Source organism: Remersonia thermophila, chromosome 7 (assembly GCF_042764415.1).
Source record: "Remersonia thermophila strain ATCC 22073 chromosome 7, whole genome shotgun sequence".
In the NCBI taxonomy this organism is placed as follows: domain Eukaryota; kingdom Fungi; phylum Ascomycota; class Sordariomycetes; order Sordariales; family Chaetomiaceae; genus Remersonia; species Remersonia thermophila.
In genome coordinates, this window is record NC_092223.1 from 456,429 (window position 1) to 473,131 (window position 16,703).

Here is a 16,703-nt window from a genome sequence, read left to right on the forward strand (position 1 = left end):
TGGGTCCCACGCCCACCCAACTCCCTTGCTCCAGCCATTATACTATGCCATAGGGAATCTCCTCCTCTTCAACCGCCACCACATCTCCGCATCTCTCTTTGTCCATCCGCCGTCCTACAGCATCGCAGCAGAGAGGACTACAACCCAAACTCCCCCCCGACCACCTCCAACGCCGCCCCCAGCAGCCTCCCCACCTCCTCGTCCCCGCTCCGGGCCGCCACGCCGACCGCTTCCACCAGCAAAGGATACAGCCGAAGCAGGTGCTTCCGCCCCGCGCAGTCCACCCTCGCCACCTCCTTGACGGCGCCCGGCTCGGACCTGAGCGCGGCCAGCTTGGCCACGATCCTCAGGAGCTCGCGCCGCTGCGACTTGGGCTGCGGCATGCGCAGGCGCAGGGGCTGGTCGGCGACGTAGGACCGCAGCGTGAGGGCGCAGCGGAGGAGGAGATGGGGCGCCACGGTGCGGGCGAGGCGGACGTGGGAGTCGTAGTCGCGTCGGGAAGAGGAGCCGTCGCCGTCGCCGTCGCCGTCGCCGTCGTCGTTGTCGTTGTCGTCGCCGTCCTTGGCGTTGTTGGGGCGACCGTCGTCGTCGTCGCCTCCGCGCGCCTCGACGAGGGCAAACAGCTCGTCCAAGCAGACCTCGGCGACGCCCCTCCGCCTTGTGGGCTCCGGGTCGACCGTCCGCCCCATCCGCTTCTTGTACATCTCGGCGAGCTCGACGCTGCCCGTCGGCCGCCCAAAGATCAGCGCCTCCTCTGCCGGCGCCGGCGCGTGGATGATGCTCGTCCGGAACAGGGCCGAGGCGTACGCCTCCCGCGTATCCTCCCTCACCTCCTTTCCTCCGAGGGCGGGGATGATCAGCGCGCGGAGCTTGTGGAAGGATTGAATGTCAAAGCGCTGGTCGGCCAGCAGGTCGGCGGAAGAGGCCGCGGGGGCGGACAGGTCGGCTTGGATGATGCCGCGGGCGACGGATACGATGATGTCCCAAATGGTTTGCGCCGTGGGGCGCGGGAGGCGCATGGCGAGCAGGCGGGGGAGGGCGGCTTCGAGGGTGGCGAGAGCGGAGGTGGTGGCGGCCTTCCAGGGGGGCAGAGACTTGGTGACAATGGTAAAGGCGTATTTGAGGCCGATGGGCTTGGCGAGGGCGGACAGCGCGGTGGCGAAGGCGCCGGTCTCGTAGATGTCGCGGTCCGAAGCGTGCTTGACGATCAGCGATTCCAAGATGGACATGCTCTCCTTGGACATGGCCACGTACGTCCGCTTGTGAGGCGCCGCCTGGGCCGCATCCCCCTGGACGAACGGCAGCGAGACAAACTCTGCCGCCTGCGTGGTCACCGCCGACGGCACCCCCTCCTTGTCGGTGCGCACCAGGCGGAACACCTCGAGGATCTTGCCCTGCAGCGGCGTGACGTACTCAACGTCGCTCGCGTACGTGCCCGGGGTGGCACGCTGCATGGCGTCGCGAAGCAGGGTGAGCATTCTCTGCACGCGCTCGACGCCAAGGTCGCTGTAGATCAGCCCGTACAGCTCCAGCAGCGCCTCGACCCAGACCAGCAGGCATTTGTGGTTGTCGGCGGAGCTGTCGGGCGTTCCTTCGCCGGGGACCGGGACGGCGCGGGACCACAGGTCCCAGGCAAGATCCAGGCTCTCCGTGCCGACGGCGGGCCGATCCCGTTCGTCGGCGCATCTGTGCAGGATATCCCGCAACGCGCTGAAAGCGGAGGCGTTGACGTCGAGAAGGTCGAGCTCAAGAAGGGTGCCGAAGTGGGTGATCAAGTCGCGCCAGATATCCGGGAACGAGCGGTGCGTGGTGAGGACGTGGAGGTACGAGCTGAACAGGTCGGAGAGCCCCTGGATCACGACGCCGGCAGTGTCCTTCCACTCCTCGCGCTCCTTCTCCCTCGCGGCGTGACTCTCGATGGCGCGCAGCTCGGCTTGGACGGAGGAGAGCAGGCTGAAGATGACAGCGCGCATGCACACGGACCACGCCTCGGGGCTGAGGCGGTCGCCGTACGCGGACATGATGCGCATCAAGGTTTGGATGGCGCCTGCGGGGTCAGCTTTCGATTCACCACGCACCACCTCCCCTAGAGGCACCAGGACGAGATTTGGGCTGCTTACTGTTCCTCAGCTCCAACCTCTGGTCCGACGCCACCGACGTGAGCCGCAAGAGCAGCAACATCCACAACGCAGCGCCCGAGCCCTTGTCGAAAGGCTCAGACGCCAGCCTGACCAGCGACTGCTCTCCGCCACCACCAACCATGGCCTCCGTGATGGACATGGACTGGCCCTTGGACGACAGGAAGTCCGAAATGGCCCAGAAGAAGGTCACGGTCTGCGCGGGCGAGTCAGCAACGTCTCGTGTCTGAAAAACGGAGAAGGCCTCTTCTGCTCACCGTCAGCGCCACATTCAGCTCATCATCCTGCGTGCAAAACTTGTACAGCGTATCAACCAGGTTGAGGAAGCAGGCGTTGGGCAACGACGGCAAAAAGTCGGAGCAAATCAGCTGCAGCGAGGAGAAGGACGGCCTGATCAGCTTCACGGCCCTCGTCGGGAACGCCGGCCGCCGCTGCGCCCCTCCTCCGTCAGCAGCGGCCGGAGCATCGGAAGCAGGGGTCTTTTCGATAAAGATGCTGCCGATGATCTCAAACGTCAGCTCCCACCCGCTGACCAGGCTCTCTCCGCAATTCTCCAGCAGGCTCCTGAGCCCCTCGAGCAGGATCCTGTGGATCTCCACATCGACGGCATGCTTCGCAATCGACACATCCCGTCCAGGCGCCTGCAGCGGCGCGAGGGAGTCGCGGAAGGCCTCCAGCAACCGCCGCTGGATCAGGGCTCGGACGTCCTCGGGCTGCGTGGCGATGGCGCCGGCCTCCTCGAGCAGGATCCGGACCAAGGTATCCGCCGCCCGCGTCCGCACCGGCGCCGTGTTGGCCACGGAACCGAGCGCCTTGGCAAGCTCGCTCATCAGGGGCGCCCAGCCGGACACGTCGGGAGGATAGGCCAGCAAGCGCTCGATGTTGATCGACGCGAGGTCGCCGATCTTGGACAAGGCGAACTGGTTCTCCTGGTTCGGGCCCGTTCCGCCTTGCACCGAGATGCTTGGAACGCGCCTGTGGCCGGGCGCAGGGGGCCTGGCGCCCGAGGTCGGAGGAGGGGGCGAATGCGAACGGCTCGCCGCTTCGGAGGGCGGCGGTTCGGCATGGTCGAGCAGGTCGCAGACGGCCTCGACGATCTCGACAAAGGCGGGGTTGGGGAAATCGACGGTGCTCTCGAACAGGCGAGAGGCGGCCGTCTCGACGGCGCGGACCTCGGTGCTGAAATTGGCCAGCAGCGTGCTGGCTTCCTGCTCGGCGATGGGATCGTGGCCCTTGGAGGACGCGAGCGGGGTTCTTCCGGCCGCCTTGCCGGACGAGAACATGACAAAGTCGGCTTGCTGCAGGCACTCGAGCACGATGCTCCAGGAGGAGGAGAGCGTCGGGCCCAGCGCGATGCCAAGGTTCAGCAGCGCCCTCAGACAGAGCAGGTTGCGGGTGTTGAGGGTGGTGCTGGCCACGTCGAGCGAGTGCTGCCTCTGCCTCTCGAGGGTCGGGCTGACGAGGTTGTCGACGCTCAGCAGGCCTCGCGCGTTGCTGAGCAGGCTTCCGGAGCCCTCGGCCGTCGACGGGCTGGGCGGGGGCCGGGCCGAGCCGGCGTTGAGACAGGCCGTCACCACGTTGGGAGGCACGGCGGCCTTGGCCAGCGTGGTGAGGAACGCGTCCCGCGGGATCGACAGCTGCAGCAAGCCGGCCACGTGGGCAAACTTCTGGAAGGACCGCACCAGACCGTGGTAGTACTCCGAGTCCAGGGCTGCCGAAAGGAACGTGGAGCAGGTCGCCAGGATGGCGGGCCAGCAGTCTTCGATGAAGGCAGCGCAGACGCGAATCTCGTCGTACAGAGGGTGTCCCTGCAGCGTCAGCGGGTTGACCGGGACCGGGTTTCTCTTAAACGACGGCGACCGCTCAAGCTTGTCGGGGACGTCGTCGGGCTGCGGCGCGGGAGAGCCTCGGCCGCCGTCCGGCTGCTTGGCGCGCTTTTTCCGGCCGTCGCTGGGAACGGTCAGAGGCAGGATGAACTTGGCAAGGCCTTCCGACAAGGAGGTGATGCAAGACAGGGTGAGGCTGTAGACGTAGGACTCGGGGATGGCGGGGGCGTCGGTCTTGTCGAGCTGGTCGATGCAGGGGACGCGCATGGTGCTCCACTGGGTGCTGATGCCAACGTTGTTGCTGTCGGAGCCGGAACTGGAGATGATGCCTGTCACGCCGCTGGCCTCGAGCATCATCTGGTCGCTCGTACCCATGGCGGAGCCCGCGACGGGGAGGGTGGACTGGTGGCCCAAGCCGATGACGGAAGGCTTTTCGGTGCTCACGCGAACAAAGGTGGCGGTCAGCTCCTTGAGGATGGACCGCTTCTGGGCGTCGTAAAGCACAAAGATGCGGCGCAGCAGGGCGTGATCGGCAAAGATGCCGCGGAACACCTCCATGCACAGGGCCCGTTTCCAGAGGGTCGTGTCCTGGTCCAGCAGCTGCGTAAGGATCTCGAGGGCATCGCCGCTCTCTTGCGGCAGGATGGCGAGGTGGCGCCGGAGGAGCGTGTAGAGGATGCGGACGAGGCGGACGCTGGTGGCAAAGTTGGGCTTGCCGCCGAGAGCGCTGATGATGAAGGGCATGACCCTCGCTCGCAGGATGTCGGCCTGCTCGGGGTGGGCGGGAAAGATGGCGGCGTGGTTGGTCAGGACGGACTCGATCAGCTCGAGGCCGAAGGTGGTGGGCAGGGCGGTGACGCGGAGGTACTCGGGACGCCGTCCTTGGGTCAAGAGGCAGATGTCATGGAAGACCTAGCATCGTCAGTTGGCGGCCCGCAAATCTCCTCGGATGGTCAGGGCGAAACAGACTCTGTAGGCATCCATGGCAGCCGACCTCAGCGGGACGCTGCCATTGTGTACGGGGACCTCGCCGACGGCGGGCACGTCGGCTCCGGATTCTGAAAGCGTTAGCCTCGCAGCGAGGACAAGGGGGGCGGGGGGGATGGGGGAGCTGTGCAGCGCGAGGTGCTACTCACTGTCTTCGGCGACGACCTTGTCAAAGACGGACACCACCAGCTGCTGCAGGGTGGCAGCGGAGGTGTTGTTGACGATGGCATTCTTGCTGGACTGGAGAACGAAGCAGACATTCAGGGCAGTGACAAGCAGCTCGCCCTTGACGTCGGTTGCGTAGTTGGAGAGCAGGGCGGGGAGGGCCTGGAGGATCTTGAGCTGGACGTCGAGGCCGGCCGAGGTGGCCTGTTGCAGGGCCTCCAGGACCTGGCTCAGGCGGGACCGGGGTAAGGCGCGGGCAACGATGAGGCGCTGGAGGCAGACGATGGCGATGCCCGTAAACTTGACGTTCTTGGTCCCGCAGGCGATGATGAAGGGTTTGACAAAGTTGGGCCGTTGTGAGAGCTCTAGGCCGTGTTAGCCAGCTCGGAGACGGCAGGGCAAAGACAGGCAGGCATAATATGGCTGCGAGGGGATGGCCGGCCTACCCTCGGAGGTTTGGGCCTCAGAAGAGGCCCTCAAGGACTTGAGCTCTTCGAGAGATTTCTCGGCTGCCTTTGGGGAGTGTCAGCGGTGAAGGTGAGAAGGGGGCTCGCCAACCCACAGTGCGCGTACCTGACGCAGGTCATTGTGCTTGCGCTTGCTCTCCTGGATGAGATTGGCGAGCTCCGACGCCAACAGCTGGGACGTCATAATCGCATTTCAGAACGGCTGATTATGCTGGCCGGGTCATGGGCTCGGCCGGCGGAGGGATGGCGCGGGTGGGCGGCGGTGGCTGGTGTTGGGGTGGCCCAGCCAGAGAGGATGGAGGGATGGAGGGAGGGATGGATGTTGTTTTGTCACTGAGACCCGAGTGACCTACCTACTATGTAGAAACCGAAGCGAGGGTGAGAGTGAGAGTTGGCCCGATGCCGATGCATTCGTCATGACGAACGTTATTACCAGTAATTCGTTTGAAACCCTGACAGAGGCAACCCTGACAGAGGCAACCCTGACAGAGGGAACCCTGACAGAAGGAACCCTAACCCTGGCACATGCCCCGCCATGCACCCCGCCGGGCCAACCGAAAGGCGACCAGGGGGTCCCCGCAGTTCCTCCAACTCTCCAGGTTCCCTTTTGGTCCCGTCCCTCACCGGCAGCCCAACAAGCCAAGCCGAATCATCTCCCACTGCGCAAGACGCAACCTCGCAACCGTTTCGTCCGCCGCCACAGCCCAGGTAGCGGTCGTCCTCGTCATTGCCCCTCTGCGTCGACCGTCCTTCGCCGCACCGATTCGACCTTGTTTGATTGTCGCCTCCCCCGACGTTACCGGAACCGCCCGAGACATGGCTGCGCAGGTTCCCCGGAACTTCAAGCTCCTCGCCGAGCTGGAGAAGGGCGAAAAGGGCCTGGGTGCCGGTTTGTCTGCTCGTTGCGCCCGCGCATGCGCTGCCCTTGTTGCTGACGCTTCTTCTTTCCACCGCCAGGTGCCTGCTCGTACGGTCTTGAGGATCCCGAGGATATCTACATGACGCATTGGCGGGGGACCATCTGGGGCCCTCCTCATGTAAGTCGGCTCCGTCGTCGCGGACCTCCCACCCCGGCTCACCGCCCCCGCACCAGGGCAACCACGAGAACCGCATCTACGAGCTCAAGATGGAGTGCGGCCCCAACTACCCCAAGGAGCCTCCCGAGATCCACTTTGTCAGCCAGATCAACCTCCCCGGCGTCGACCCGGTCAACGGCAAGGTCGACAAGAACGCCGTCGCCATCCTCCGGGACTGGACCAGGATTGCCGAGCAGCTCGCCAAGAACCCGCGGCCAAAGGAGGACCCCCTCAGCCTGGAGGCTGCTCTGATTGCGATACGCAAGTACGCCGGCCCCGCTCCCGTTCACGTCCGCCAACGCGCTGCCGCCACGCCCCGGGGCCAACGCTGACGCTTGGTGTAGGTATATGGATGAGCACAAGAAGCTGCCTCAGCCCCCCGAGGGCGCCAAGTACGATATCTACAAGAACGAATAGACAGCTAGCCGGATGGCCGCGAGGCCACACGGAGCGCGGAGGGAGCAAGATGGCCAAGGGAACAGACAGGGGGGGGGGGGGGGAGGTACGGAGCGGAGGGGTGGATGGATGAATGGGCGGGAAACAAACATACAGAAAGGGTATCACATACAGGGCACATGGGAGGGACTCATGGCTACCCGCCTGACCTACACGCATGCACAACGCAACCTCTTTGATTTTCTTTTTCATGGTGTCTCGTTCTCCCCCCTCGCCCAACACGCCCTTCGGCGTTGTTAAGTGATCACGTGACACCGCGTTGAGGTCCTGCTGGCTGTCGCGCCCCGCCAAAATTTCAACTTTAGGAACCCAAGAGCGACGACGCCCGGCGTCTGCGAAACCCTGGAGCTTTCGTTTGGGCATGGTCCCCAACACCAAATGAATGCCGTCGCAATTCTTCCCCGCTCGCTCGTCGCGGCACCGCACAGCATGTGAGTGCCAACAGCGACTCGGGTCATCCAAGTTTTTTCTCTCTCTCTTGGTAGCCGTCTGCTGACCAACGCCCCTCGCAGGCTTCGCCCTGTACCGCGCGCTCCTCCGCACCGCCCAGCGCGTTCCCCTGCCCGATGACCTCACCACGTCCTCGCCCCTAGCCGGGCCAACACCCACGCAGCACCCCCTCCGAACCCTCATCCGCAACGCCTTCCACCGCAACCGCAACGACACCTCGCCCCGCCTCGTCGTCTCGGCCCTGAAAAACGGCTACCGCTTCCTGACCCTCCTCAGCCGCGCCGCCGAGGCGTCCGACCCGCCCAGCCCGGAGCGCGCCTCGGTGGTGGCGTTTTTGCGGCGCAACCAGGAACGGGTCCTGCAGATCAAGGCCAAGCTCGCCGCCGAGAGGGAGGCGTGGGAGCAAGGCTCGACCGCCCCGATCCCGGACAGGCAGACCGTCATCAAGCGCGTGTCTCCCGACGGCGTCTGGCCGCCCGTCTACGCCCCCGCCATCCCCGTCCGGCCGCTGTCGGCGTTCCGCGACGGCATCCGCCGCCCGCCCGTCCTCGGCCACGCCATGGGCATCCCCTTCCTCCGGTTCAAGAAGCCCCAGCCGCGCTTCCTCGAGCGCGTGCTGCGGCAGAAGGCCATGCGCCGGCACAAGCGCATCGGCATCATGACGGCCCTGGCGGAGGACGGCATGGCGGACGCGCAGGACGAGGACCTGTGGGAGGAGCAGGTGGAGAAGCTGCTGGCGGACGCCAGCAGGAAGCGGAGGGGGAGGGAGGGCGGAGGGAAGCTGGAAAGCGCGCGGAGGGAGCCGACGTACGCCGAGAGCTTGAAAGAGGCGATCGGGATCCTCGTGGACCTGACGAACAAGGAGCACGACGATTTGGTGGCGCGCGGCCGCGCCATGTGGCAGATTGTGGTGGCCGAGCGGGAGCAGGCGTTGAAGGAGGAAAAGGAGCGGCTGGAAAGGCTGGGCAGGGGCGGGGAGGAACCCAAGCTGAGGGACCGGAGGAGGCCGTTGGCGCTGAGCCGGCGGCCCAAGGAAAAGAAGAAGAGGGACGAGAAAACGAAAGGGAAGACCGCAGAGGGGGGTAACGAGAATAAGAGAGCCCAGGAAGCGGGGGGCCAAGGCTCGACGGAACCGAGTGACGCGAGCGCCGTTGCACCGCCAAAACAATAACGCACGAATCGAAGGACAGCGACGGGGCAGAGATGCTCAGAGTCTCAAGCGAGCAGAAGCAAGATCATTGTGTATCGTATTGGGAGATGGGCCTTTCGCCGTCGATGTTGCTGGGATTTCAATCGGTCATACACAGACATTCTACGCTGCGATACTTATCACATGAATCCCTTCCCTCCCCGTCCCCCGCAAAAAAAAAAAAAAAAGAAAAAAGAAAAAGAAAAGAAAAACAAAACAAGTACCTACTCAGCACGTCCTGCTCCCCTTTGCGTCCAAGGCTCTCCTTTCACGCATTCCATACCCCGCCATGCTTCAGGCTCGCCTCCACCGCTGCCCAAAACGCCGTGTCAAGATCGATCTGCTTAAACCCGGGCGTTCTGCCCAGGCAGATGGCGCGGGCCGTCAACTCTGCGCAGCACGGTCAGCCACGCGCTCTCTGCAAGAACCTCAAGGTGCGTGGCCGTGGCTGCACCACGACGAGCGTTAAGTACGTACTCTTGACCAGCGTCATGACATCCACCACCACCCTCGTGGTTCCCGTCTTCCTGCCCTGACGTTGCCCTCCCGTCCCGGCACCCTCCTGCCCACGGCCAACGGCCCCGTGGGGGCCCTCCGACGGCGCCATGACCATGCCAAAGGGAAGCGCAATTCCCCGGGTGCTTCCGCCGCCATCGGCGCCGTCCATCAACGCCGGATCGACCCGGGCGGCCGTTCCGGAAGCCGACAGGGCCGCCGCATCACCAACCCCCGGCGGATCGACCGTCCTCACCTTCCACTCGACGCACGCCAGCATCGGCGGCGCGCCGCCCTCTTTCTCGCCGCCGGCGCCACGCTTCCCGCGGCCCGCCCGAGCCGACGTCCACCTCTCCAAATCGTCGTTGCCCACCTCGACGCACACCACGTCGTTCCCCGGCGGGATCACCACGCCCCGCTGGTACAGGTACAGCTCGACCTCGTCGCAGTCAAAGTACTCCCCGCCGAAGCCGGGGAGGGTCATGTGCACGTGGTCGCTGTCCAGCCCGTGGTCGCGGACCCGGGTGACCTGGGGCGTGAACGGCCCGGGGGACAAGAGCGAAGGGGTGGCGGGCTTGTCGATCTGCACGAGGGCGGAGTTGCCTACGCGGCAAGGGCGCCGATGATGGCCTGCGTGGACCGGCGCCGTGCTGCTCGGGCTCGCAGCGGCGCAGGCGGCGGCCGGAGGGCGCGGGGTGCGCGACGGCGAGGGCACGAGGGCTGCCTCTCTGGGCGCGCACGCGGACGCGTCCGGGCCCATCGCTCCGCCAACCTCGGCAGCACCCATCTCACCGCCGGCGGCGGCGGCGGGCGTCAAGTGCGTTCCTGCCCCGCCCAAGTGGTAGAAGGGAAACGCCCAGTAATACAAGCTCTGCCCCGCATCCCGCGCCAGCGTCTTCTGCAGGCGCCTCACCATGGTCTCGTGCGACTCGAGCAGCAGGCAGAAGCCAAAGACGTGCTCCATGTAGTCCGGCGGCGGGCTCGGCATGGTGAGGAGCGTCAGGGCGCGCTCGAGGGCGAAGCGCTGGAGGCGGCGGCCGAAGGTGCTCTCGAGGCTGGAGTAGGAGGTGGGCGGGGGGAGGTGGAGCCAGGGGTTGGGGTTGGGAATCGTCGCGGTGGTGGTGGTGTAGGGGATGGAGATCGCGGGGGGGTGAGGGAGAGGCATGTCGCTGGTGACGGCGTCGTCGGGGAGGAGGGGGTCTTGGATCGGCGGGTCGTACGTGAAGGGAGAGAGGGGGTGAGAGGGCTGGCCTGGGAGGTCGCGGTCCTCGGACGGCGTCACGGTTGCGGAGGCTGTTGCGTCGAGCTCCGGAGCCGGCCCGGCAGCAGGCGCGGGCGCTCGAGGGAGCGCTTTGGCGGACGGCGCGGGGAGAGCCGTCCCTGCTGCGGCGGACGCCCGCGTCCGTGAACCTCGCCGGGGCGCGTGGCTGCTCTCGCGGGTCTGGCGGCCGCCGGCGCCGTCGGGGTTCGCGGCTGCGCCATCCTCGCCCGCCTGGCGAGCCAGCGACAGGAACTGGCTGGTGGTTTCGCGGAGCTGGCGGCCAAACTCGGGGACCGCGTCGAGCACGCCGCAGCGCAAGGCAAAGCCATGCAGCTGCAGAAAAGCATTGCTCATCTCCTCGTTGGCGCTCGTGAGGATCCGGACCTTGTTCTCCAAGGCCTGGATGGTGTGCTCTTTGCGATCCCTGTAGGCGCGCTGGGCAAGCCGGATCTGGGTCCGCCGGCGCTGCATCACCGTCAGCAGCCAGGAGAATCACGACGCGAAACGGTACAGAGCCCCGAGGTGGTCAGGCATGCAAGCTCCATGTACTCACGTCGGCGGCTGTCTCGTCCTGGGTCTCGACCCGCGGACGCCCCCTGGCCCTCTTCTTCTCGTCCCCCGACCGTTCGGGCGTGGCCGCGGCCCGGGTCCTCGGCCGTTTCTTGGACGCAGGGTCGGAGCTCCGGGAAGAGAGCGGTGGCGGTCCGATGCTGGACCCGAAGCCGCCAGACCCGCCATAGGTCTCGGCGCTGAGAACGGGGAGGTCGCCGTGCGTGTAACGCATGAGGCCTGCCTCGGCTACGATGATGGGCGGTCCTGTTGTTGCGTCTAAGATGGATCAGTAAAGGGAATCGATGAGATAGCAGCGTCACCCAGAATGATGGAAACACTTCGTCAACGGTCAAGCGATACCCATTTTGGCGGTCTTGTTCAAGGTCCCAAGCCGGCGTCGCACTGGTGAATTCGTCGAGAGGGTGAGCGGCGTCTACTCTACGAATACCCAAGTAAGAGCCGAGCACATGCTTTGTAATCCACAAAGCCAAACGGCCGAGATAACGCGGATGCAATGAATGACGTTTTCGTTGCCCACGGCTTACAAGGCTCGATGATGCACGACGATGCCGGGCTCGCAAAGAGATGCAACATCGTGAGTGGAATGATTTGTCGGGCTACTACCGGTACGGGGAACCTCCCCAACACAACGCTGGCATAATTACACAGGGGGAGCTTTGTCTCTAGGTTTGCTGGAGGGACCCGAACTCGTGACGCTGCCGAGTCAACGCAACCCCGACAGACATAGCCGAACACAACTGGCGGGGCGGTCAGCGCCCTTCGTTGGCTGCCTCGTAGTAGCCGGGCCATCCTGCAAGCCGAGCCGGGTTCCCCAGAGCGTCGGGAGGACAAAAGAGCACTTCTGTCACCGTCGCAGAGCCGGGACGCGGACTATGAAATCTCCGAAATCCGTCCCTCCCGGGGCCCAACTCAAGCCTCGCCCGTCTCGACGTGGCGGTGGGAGGTGGAATCGTAGTCAGCAACCTCATCAGAACCCAACCCCCGCCCCGGGCTGCACAAGCCAAGCTCTTTCGGAGCATGGCACTTCTGGCCTCCATGTCCTAGACGCACCCGGTGGCGTTTTTCCAGGTGCTCCGTACGTCAGGTCGGAACCTCCCTAGGACGGGAACCTATCAAACAAAGGCCCGCTGATGATCCAAGACCAAGGTGTAGCGATAAGCCCCCCCTCTGCCAGGAAAGGGGGACAGCCTTGTCTCCTCAATGAGCAGCAGAAAAAAACAAAGGACGCCTCACCGACCTAGTAAAGGGGGCAAAAGTCCAAGTCTCGGAAAGATTCAGGTTGGGCTGCGGCGTGCTGAGAGGCCTTCAACGGGCACCACCTGAAACGGAGCTGCCCTACCACCTGAACCTTACTGCGTAATAAAATACACAGTAGAGAACCTGAAGCCTCCCCAACCTACTGCGTACACAGCAACAACTAACCTCCAGGGCTCCCAGGGCTCCCAGGGCTGGGGTGGGGGTGGGTGGGTGGACAGAGAGCTTCCAGGGTTCTGGCGGCGGGATTGGCGCTTGTCCAGAAGAGCCATGAGAATTGGCCAATGAGGCGAGCATCGCATATCCCCCAGACCCACAACCCCGCTCGCTTCTGCGGAAGCTAAGCCTCTCACTACACATACACAGTACTGCGTAGTTACTTGTATGCCTGCCCAGCAGGGCTGTGCTCGTCAGTTACCTGTTACCGCAGACCCACTCTGCACTGGGTGGGTTTCCTTTCACAAGGTCCAAAAAGAAGAGGCAGGAGATACGAATGATCCATCCTCCCGTCTGCAAAGAAGAGAAAAAAAAAAAAAAAGGCACAAAGCAACAAAAACAACATACCTTGGTGTCGTCGGTGATTCTCTCCCCCTGATACCGGCAAGCTCTTGCTCCGCCCGTCCTCGCTGGACACCATCCCGGCCACGAGCTTTCTTTGCGCGTCTGGGAGAGTCGGCCAATGTACCACCAACAACAGTGACCCGAAACCCGGATTCTTCAACCGCATCCAAACCAGCATCACCCCGGCTTGGAGCTCTCCTTCTCCCAACTCTCCACCGCCGTACGAACCTCGTCGACCCTCGCTATCCTCCCACTGCCCCCCGCCACCATGGACGCCGGCGCGGGATGGCAGACGGTCATGCCGACAACCTTCGCCGGCATGATGCGTCTGCCTTTTGCCCAGCTGGAGGAATGCGAGCGAAGGATCGTCGAGGAGTGGGAGGCGTCCCGTCATCACTGGTCCGGCTTGTAAGACGGCCTGCGCCTCCACGACTCTCCTTCCTACAAGGCTAACCTTCTCCCAGGGGCAAGCATCTCCCGCTTGACGACTCCACCGAGGCCAAGAAGCTCCACGAACGCTTCAAGCTCGCGTCCGACATCCCCCTGGGCTCCGGGAGCTTTGGCGTGGTCCAAAAGGTCCAATTTAGCGCCAACAACCGGTCGATATGCCTCGCCCGGAAGCTCGTTCGACCTCCCCACCGTCGATACCCCATTCAGCTGCTGCGCGAGGAGGCAAACGTCATGGAGAAGCTGAGCCACGAGCACGTCATCAAGCTCGTCGGCACCTACTGCATCCAGAGCAGCCTCTATCTGCTGCTGTGGCCCGTCGCCGTCTGCAACCTGGACATCTTGATCGGCGACATCGACTCCTTGCGCACAGGTCAGGGCGACAAGGAGGACATCGTCGGGCGACTGCACTCCCTGGATCTCAAGGATCTCGACGCCATCTACCAGCCGCGGGCGGCTCTCAAATCGACAACCAACAACGGCCAGGGGAACTGCCCGATTGAGTTTTTGCGCCAGGTCATGGGCTGCATCACCCGCGCGGTCGCCTACTGCCACAACGAAAACATCCGCCACCTCGACCTCAAACCCTCCAACATCCTCCTCAACCCCGGCCGCGTCTATCTCGCCGACTTTGGCATCGCCAAGGACGTCCACGACCGCGAGAACACCATGACGCGCGGCATGCAAGGGACGCCCAAGTGGAGGGCCCCCGAGCTGCAGCAGTGCAGAGAGGACTGGTCCATGAAGGCTGCCGATGTCTACTCCTTGGGCATGGTGTTGCTCAGCATCTCGACCACCATCAGCTACGGGCCCCTGGACGAGTTCGACGCCATGCTCTGCGACGTGTCGAGGGACGGCAGGATCGAGAAGCTGAACGAGTTCCTGCGCAAAATCGAGGCCCTCGCGCTGGCGACCCAAGCGTTTGAGGACGTGAACGCCCCCACCTTCGGCCCCAAGCACCCCGTGGAGCTCATCCGCAGGATGGTCTCCAAGGACCCGTCCACGCGACCCGTCATCTCCCAGGTCGACGCCGAGCTGGTGGAGCTCGGCGGAATCGATCAGGCGTACCACTCCCACTGCTGCAAGTGGTCATCCCGCTTTGTCACGAAGCGACTGAACGCCAAGTTCAAGGAGGCCGTCGAGGAACGAAACCGCCTCCGCGCCGAGCGCGAGCGGTTGAACAAGAGGCTCCAGGTTCTCGAGGCCAAGGACGCCACGTACGAGTCGCGCATCCTGCACGAGCGCAAGCTGCAGGCAGACAACGTCGCGAAGCTGCAGGCACAGCTCGACAAGGAGCGGGCCGAGCGGAAGAGGCTAGAGGCCCAGGTCGCCGAGCTGCAGCAAAGCCGCCGACCGCCCCGGCCTGGCATCCCGCGGCCGGCCACCGAAATCGCCATCAACACCAGCACGGGTGCTCTGACGACGGTGCGCACGCGGCGGACGCACCCTGTCCCGACGCCCGAGACGGCCCCCCAACGCCCACCCACCACCCGGGTACAGCAACCGAGCCCTGCCCCGTCGGCCACGAGCGGGGCACGGCTCAGCTACTCCCAAACCGCCGCCGCCGCCGCCGCCGCCGCCGCCGCCGCGACCGTCAAAGCCATTTCGCGCACCCCAAGCCGCCGAGGCTCTCTCATCCCGTCTCCCCTGCCGTCTCCCGCCATCGGCGCTGGGCCCAGCCCCTCCCACAGCCCTTCTGCCGAGCTGGTAGGCTACCCCCTCCGCTCCCGTCCCTCGGGCTCGCGCCTCCCGCTTGCCATCCATCCCACAACGCCGATCCGCTCCATCACCCCGTCCACGATGCATCGGGATCCGTCATCGACGGACAGCACGCAATACAGCATGTCCAGCTCGGTGTTTGATCGGTTAAGCGGGTCCAAGACGAGCTTGGCGGAGCCTTCGAGTGCGGTTTCGACGCCGCCGGTGCCAACGACGTCGATCAAGACCACGAAGGGGAGCGGGACGGTTTTGGATATGCGACGCGCCGCAAGCCCCCCGCCGAAGGAGCGGGAACCGTCCACGGAGAGGGGCAGGTCCAGGGAAAGGAGGCTCTCCAACGAGGGCGAGGAGATGGGGCCTCTCTCGCCTCGGATTGGGCACGGCCTGGGACTGGGGTTGACCGACCCCGATCAGGAGCTCGACCGCGAGATCCGCGACAAGGGTGAGGTCCGCGAGAGGAGGGAGAGCGTCGTCAGCAAAAGCAGCGGCGTGGCCATCGGCACCGGTTCCGTCGTCAACGGCGGCGGCGAGAGCGTGCAGGACAGCGCAAGCATCGCCAGCTTTCTTGCCGGCGCGGCGGCCGCGGCCAGTCCTGTGCTAAGCGCGTCGGTTCTGTCGTCTCCTAGGGGAGGGTTTGCATCGCTTTCGGTTGCGTCGGGCGGGAGCGGAGGCCGGGGGCCGGTTCCGCCCCTGCCGACGGGGAAGAGCTGGGCAGAGATCGCGAGGAGGGACAAGAGGACATGAGCCTAGTCGACGACCTGCCTCTTGGCTGCCTCTTCCACGGCGAGCTTGGAAAAAAAAAAGGAATGGGAGGAATCCGATGCCGGTATCAAGAATCGACACCGAGGCCTTGCAAGATCTTGGCTGCCAACAAAGGGTCCATGACGACGGGACGTAATTGGGTATTATAGGGTGGGAAACTCGGGAAGACGATTGACTCGTCATGCATATCTGGCTACATGCGACGGAGCGAAGGGGACTTTTTGGTTCTTGGGAAAAGGGAGAGGGGGTAACGATGCCATGACTTGCATGATACCACAACGAAGATTAGGAGACACGTCGTCCTGGCATGACGAAGGGTTTGGAAATAGACAAAAAACGGTTTGATGGCTCGATATTTTTCACCTTGGATCATCGTGCGCTCTTTTCCGTGTCTGTTTTTTTTTTCTCTTTTTGTTGTTGTTGCAGTTGCAGTTGCTCATCCTCAGGCTTCAAGGAAAAAAAGAAGAGAAACATTAAGATAACTAGCCTATGAATGAAGTAACTAACGGCAAAAACAATGCTCGGTGGATCCACCAATCCAACCCGCCTACTTAGGCTCCCTCACTAGCCTGGTTTTGCCAAGGTCGACTGGTGTAGTGGTTATCACGTCTCGTTCACAAAATGTGAATAATTGGGTTCTATCCCACCGAGAAGGTGCCAGGTTCGATCCCTGGGTCGATCATTTTTTTCTTTCCCGTTTCTATTTTCCTCTTTCTCGTTGTCCCGGATTGTCGTATTATTCTGTCCTTTGCTTTTTTCTTTTCTTTTCTTTTTTTTTTTTTTTGCTCCGCATGCGTGGCAACTGGGGAGAGAGTCTTGTCGCTGTCCTGTCAGTCCCTGATGACGGACTTATCGCTACCCCCCCTCCCTATGCTCA

General features: G+C 63.9%; 5 protein-coding genes and 1 non-coding gene across 6 annotated transcripts; 4 read left to right on the top strand and 2 right to left on the bottom strand.

Moving 5' to 3' along the window:
• Window positions 1-137: 137 nt before the first annotated feature.
• Window positions 138-5,767, bottom strand: VTJ83DRAFT_7114 (uncharacterized protein; the record flags this gene model as incomplete). Its single annotated transcript, XM_071013901.1, has 7 exons — window positions 138-2,047; window positions 2,121-2,334; window positions 2,396-4,876; window positions 4,934-5,022; window positions 5,101-5,481; window positions 5,563-5,629; window positions 5,690-5,767. The coding sequence occupies 7 exons, from the start codon at window positions 5,765-5,767 to the stop codon at window positions 138-140; spliced, it is 5,220 nt and encodes a 1,739-aa protein (XP_070863331.1).
• Window positions 5,768-6,399: 632 nt separating this feature from the next.
• On the top strand, window positions 6,400-7,076 carry VTJ83DRAFT_7115 (uncharacterized protein; the record flags this gene model as incomplete). Its single annotated transcript, XM_071013902.1, has 4 exons — window positions 6,400-6,472; window positions 6,541-6,620; window positions 6,677-6,924; window positions 7,004-7,076. 4 exons carry the CDS (start codon window positions 6,400-6,402, stop codon window positions 7,074-7,076), a joined length of 474 nt encoding a protein of 157 aa, XP_070863332.1.
• Window positions 7,077-7,497: 421 nt separating this feature from the next.
• VTJ83DRAFT_7116 (uncharacterized protein) lies at window positions 7,498-8,736 on the top strand (the record flags this gene model as incomplete). Its single annotated transcript, XM_071013903.1, has 2 exons — window positions 7,498-7,546; window positions 7,628-8,736. 2 exons carry the CDS (start codon window positions 7,498-7,500, stop codon window positions 8,734-8,736), a joined length of 1,158 nt encoding a protein of 385 aa, XP_070863333.1.
• Window positions 8,737-9,022: 286 nt separating this feature from the next.
• Window positions 9,023-11,294, bottom strand: VTJ83DRAFT_7117 (uncharacterized protein; the record flags this gene model as incomplete). The annotated part of the gene is made up of 3 exons (XM_071013904.1): window positions 9,023-9,144; window positions 9,232-10,975; window positions 11,064-11,294. The coding sequence occupies 3 exons, from the start codon at window positions 11,292-11,294 to the stop codon at window positions 9,023-9,025; spliced, it is 2,097 nt and encodes a 698-aa protein (XP_070863334.1).
• A 1,872-nt stretch (window positions 11,295-13,166) lies between these two features.
• On the top strand, window positions 13,167-15,808 carry VTJ83DRAFT_7118 (uncharacterized protein; the record flags this gene model as incomplete). Its single annotated transcript, XM_071013905.1, has 2 exons — window positions 13,167-13,306; window positions 13,363-15,808. The coding sequence occupies 2 exons, from the start codon at window positions 13,167-13,169 to the stop codon at window positions 15,806-15,808; spliced, it is 2,586 nt and encodes an 861-aa protein (XP_070863335.1).
• Window positions 15,809-16,408: 600 nt separating this feature from the next.
• On the top strand, window positions 16,409-16,508 carry VTJ83DRAFT_t155. Its single transcript has one exon. It is a non-coding gene; the product is annotated as a tRNA-Val (tRNA).
• Window positions 16,509-16,703: the final 195 nt, after the last annotated feature.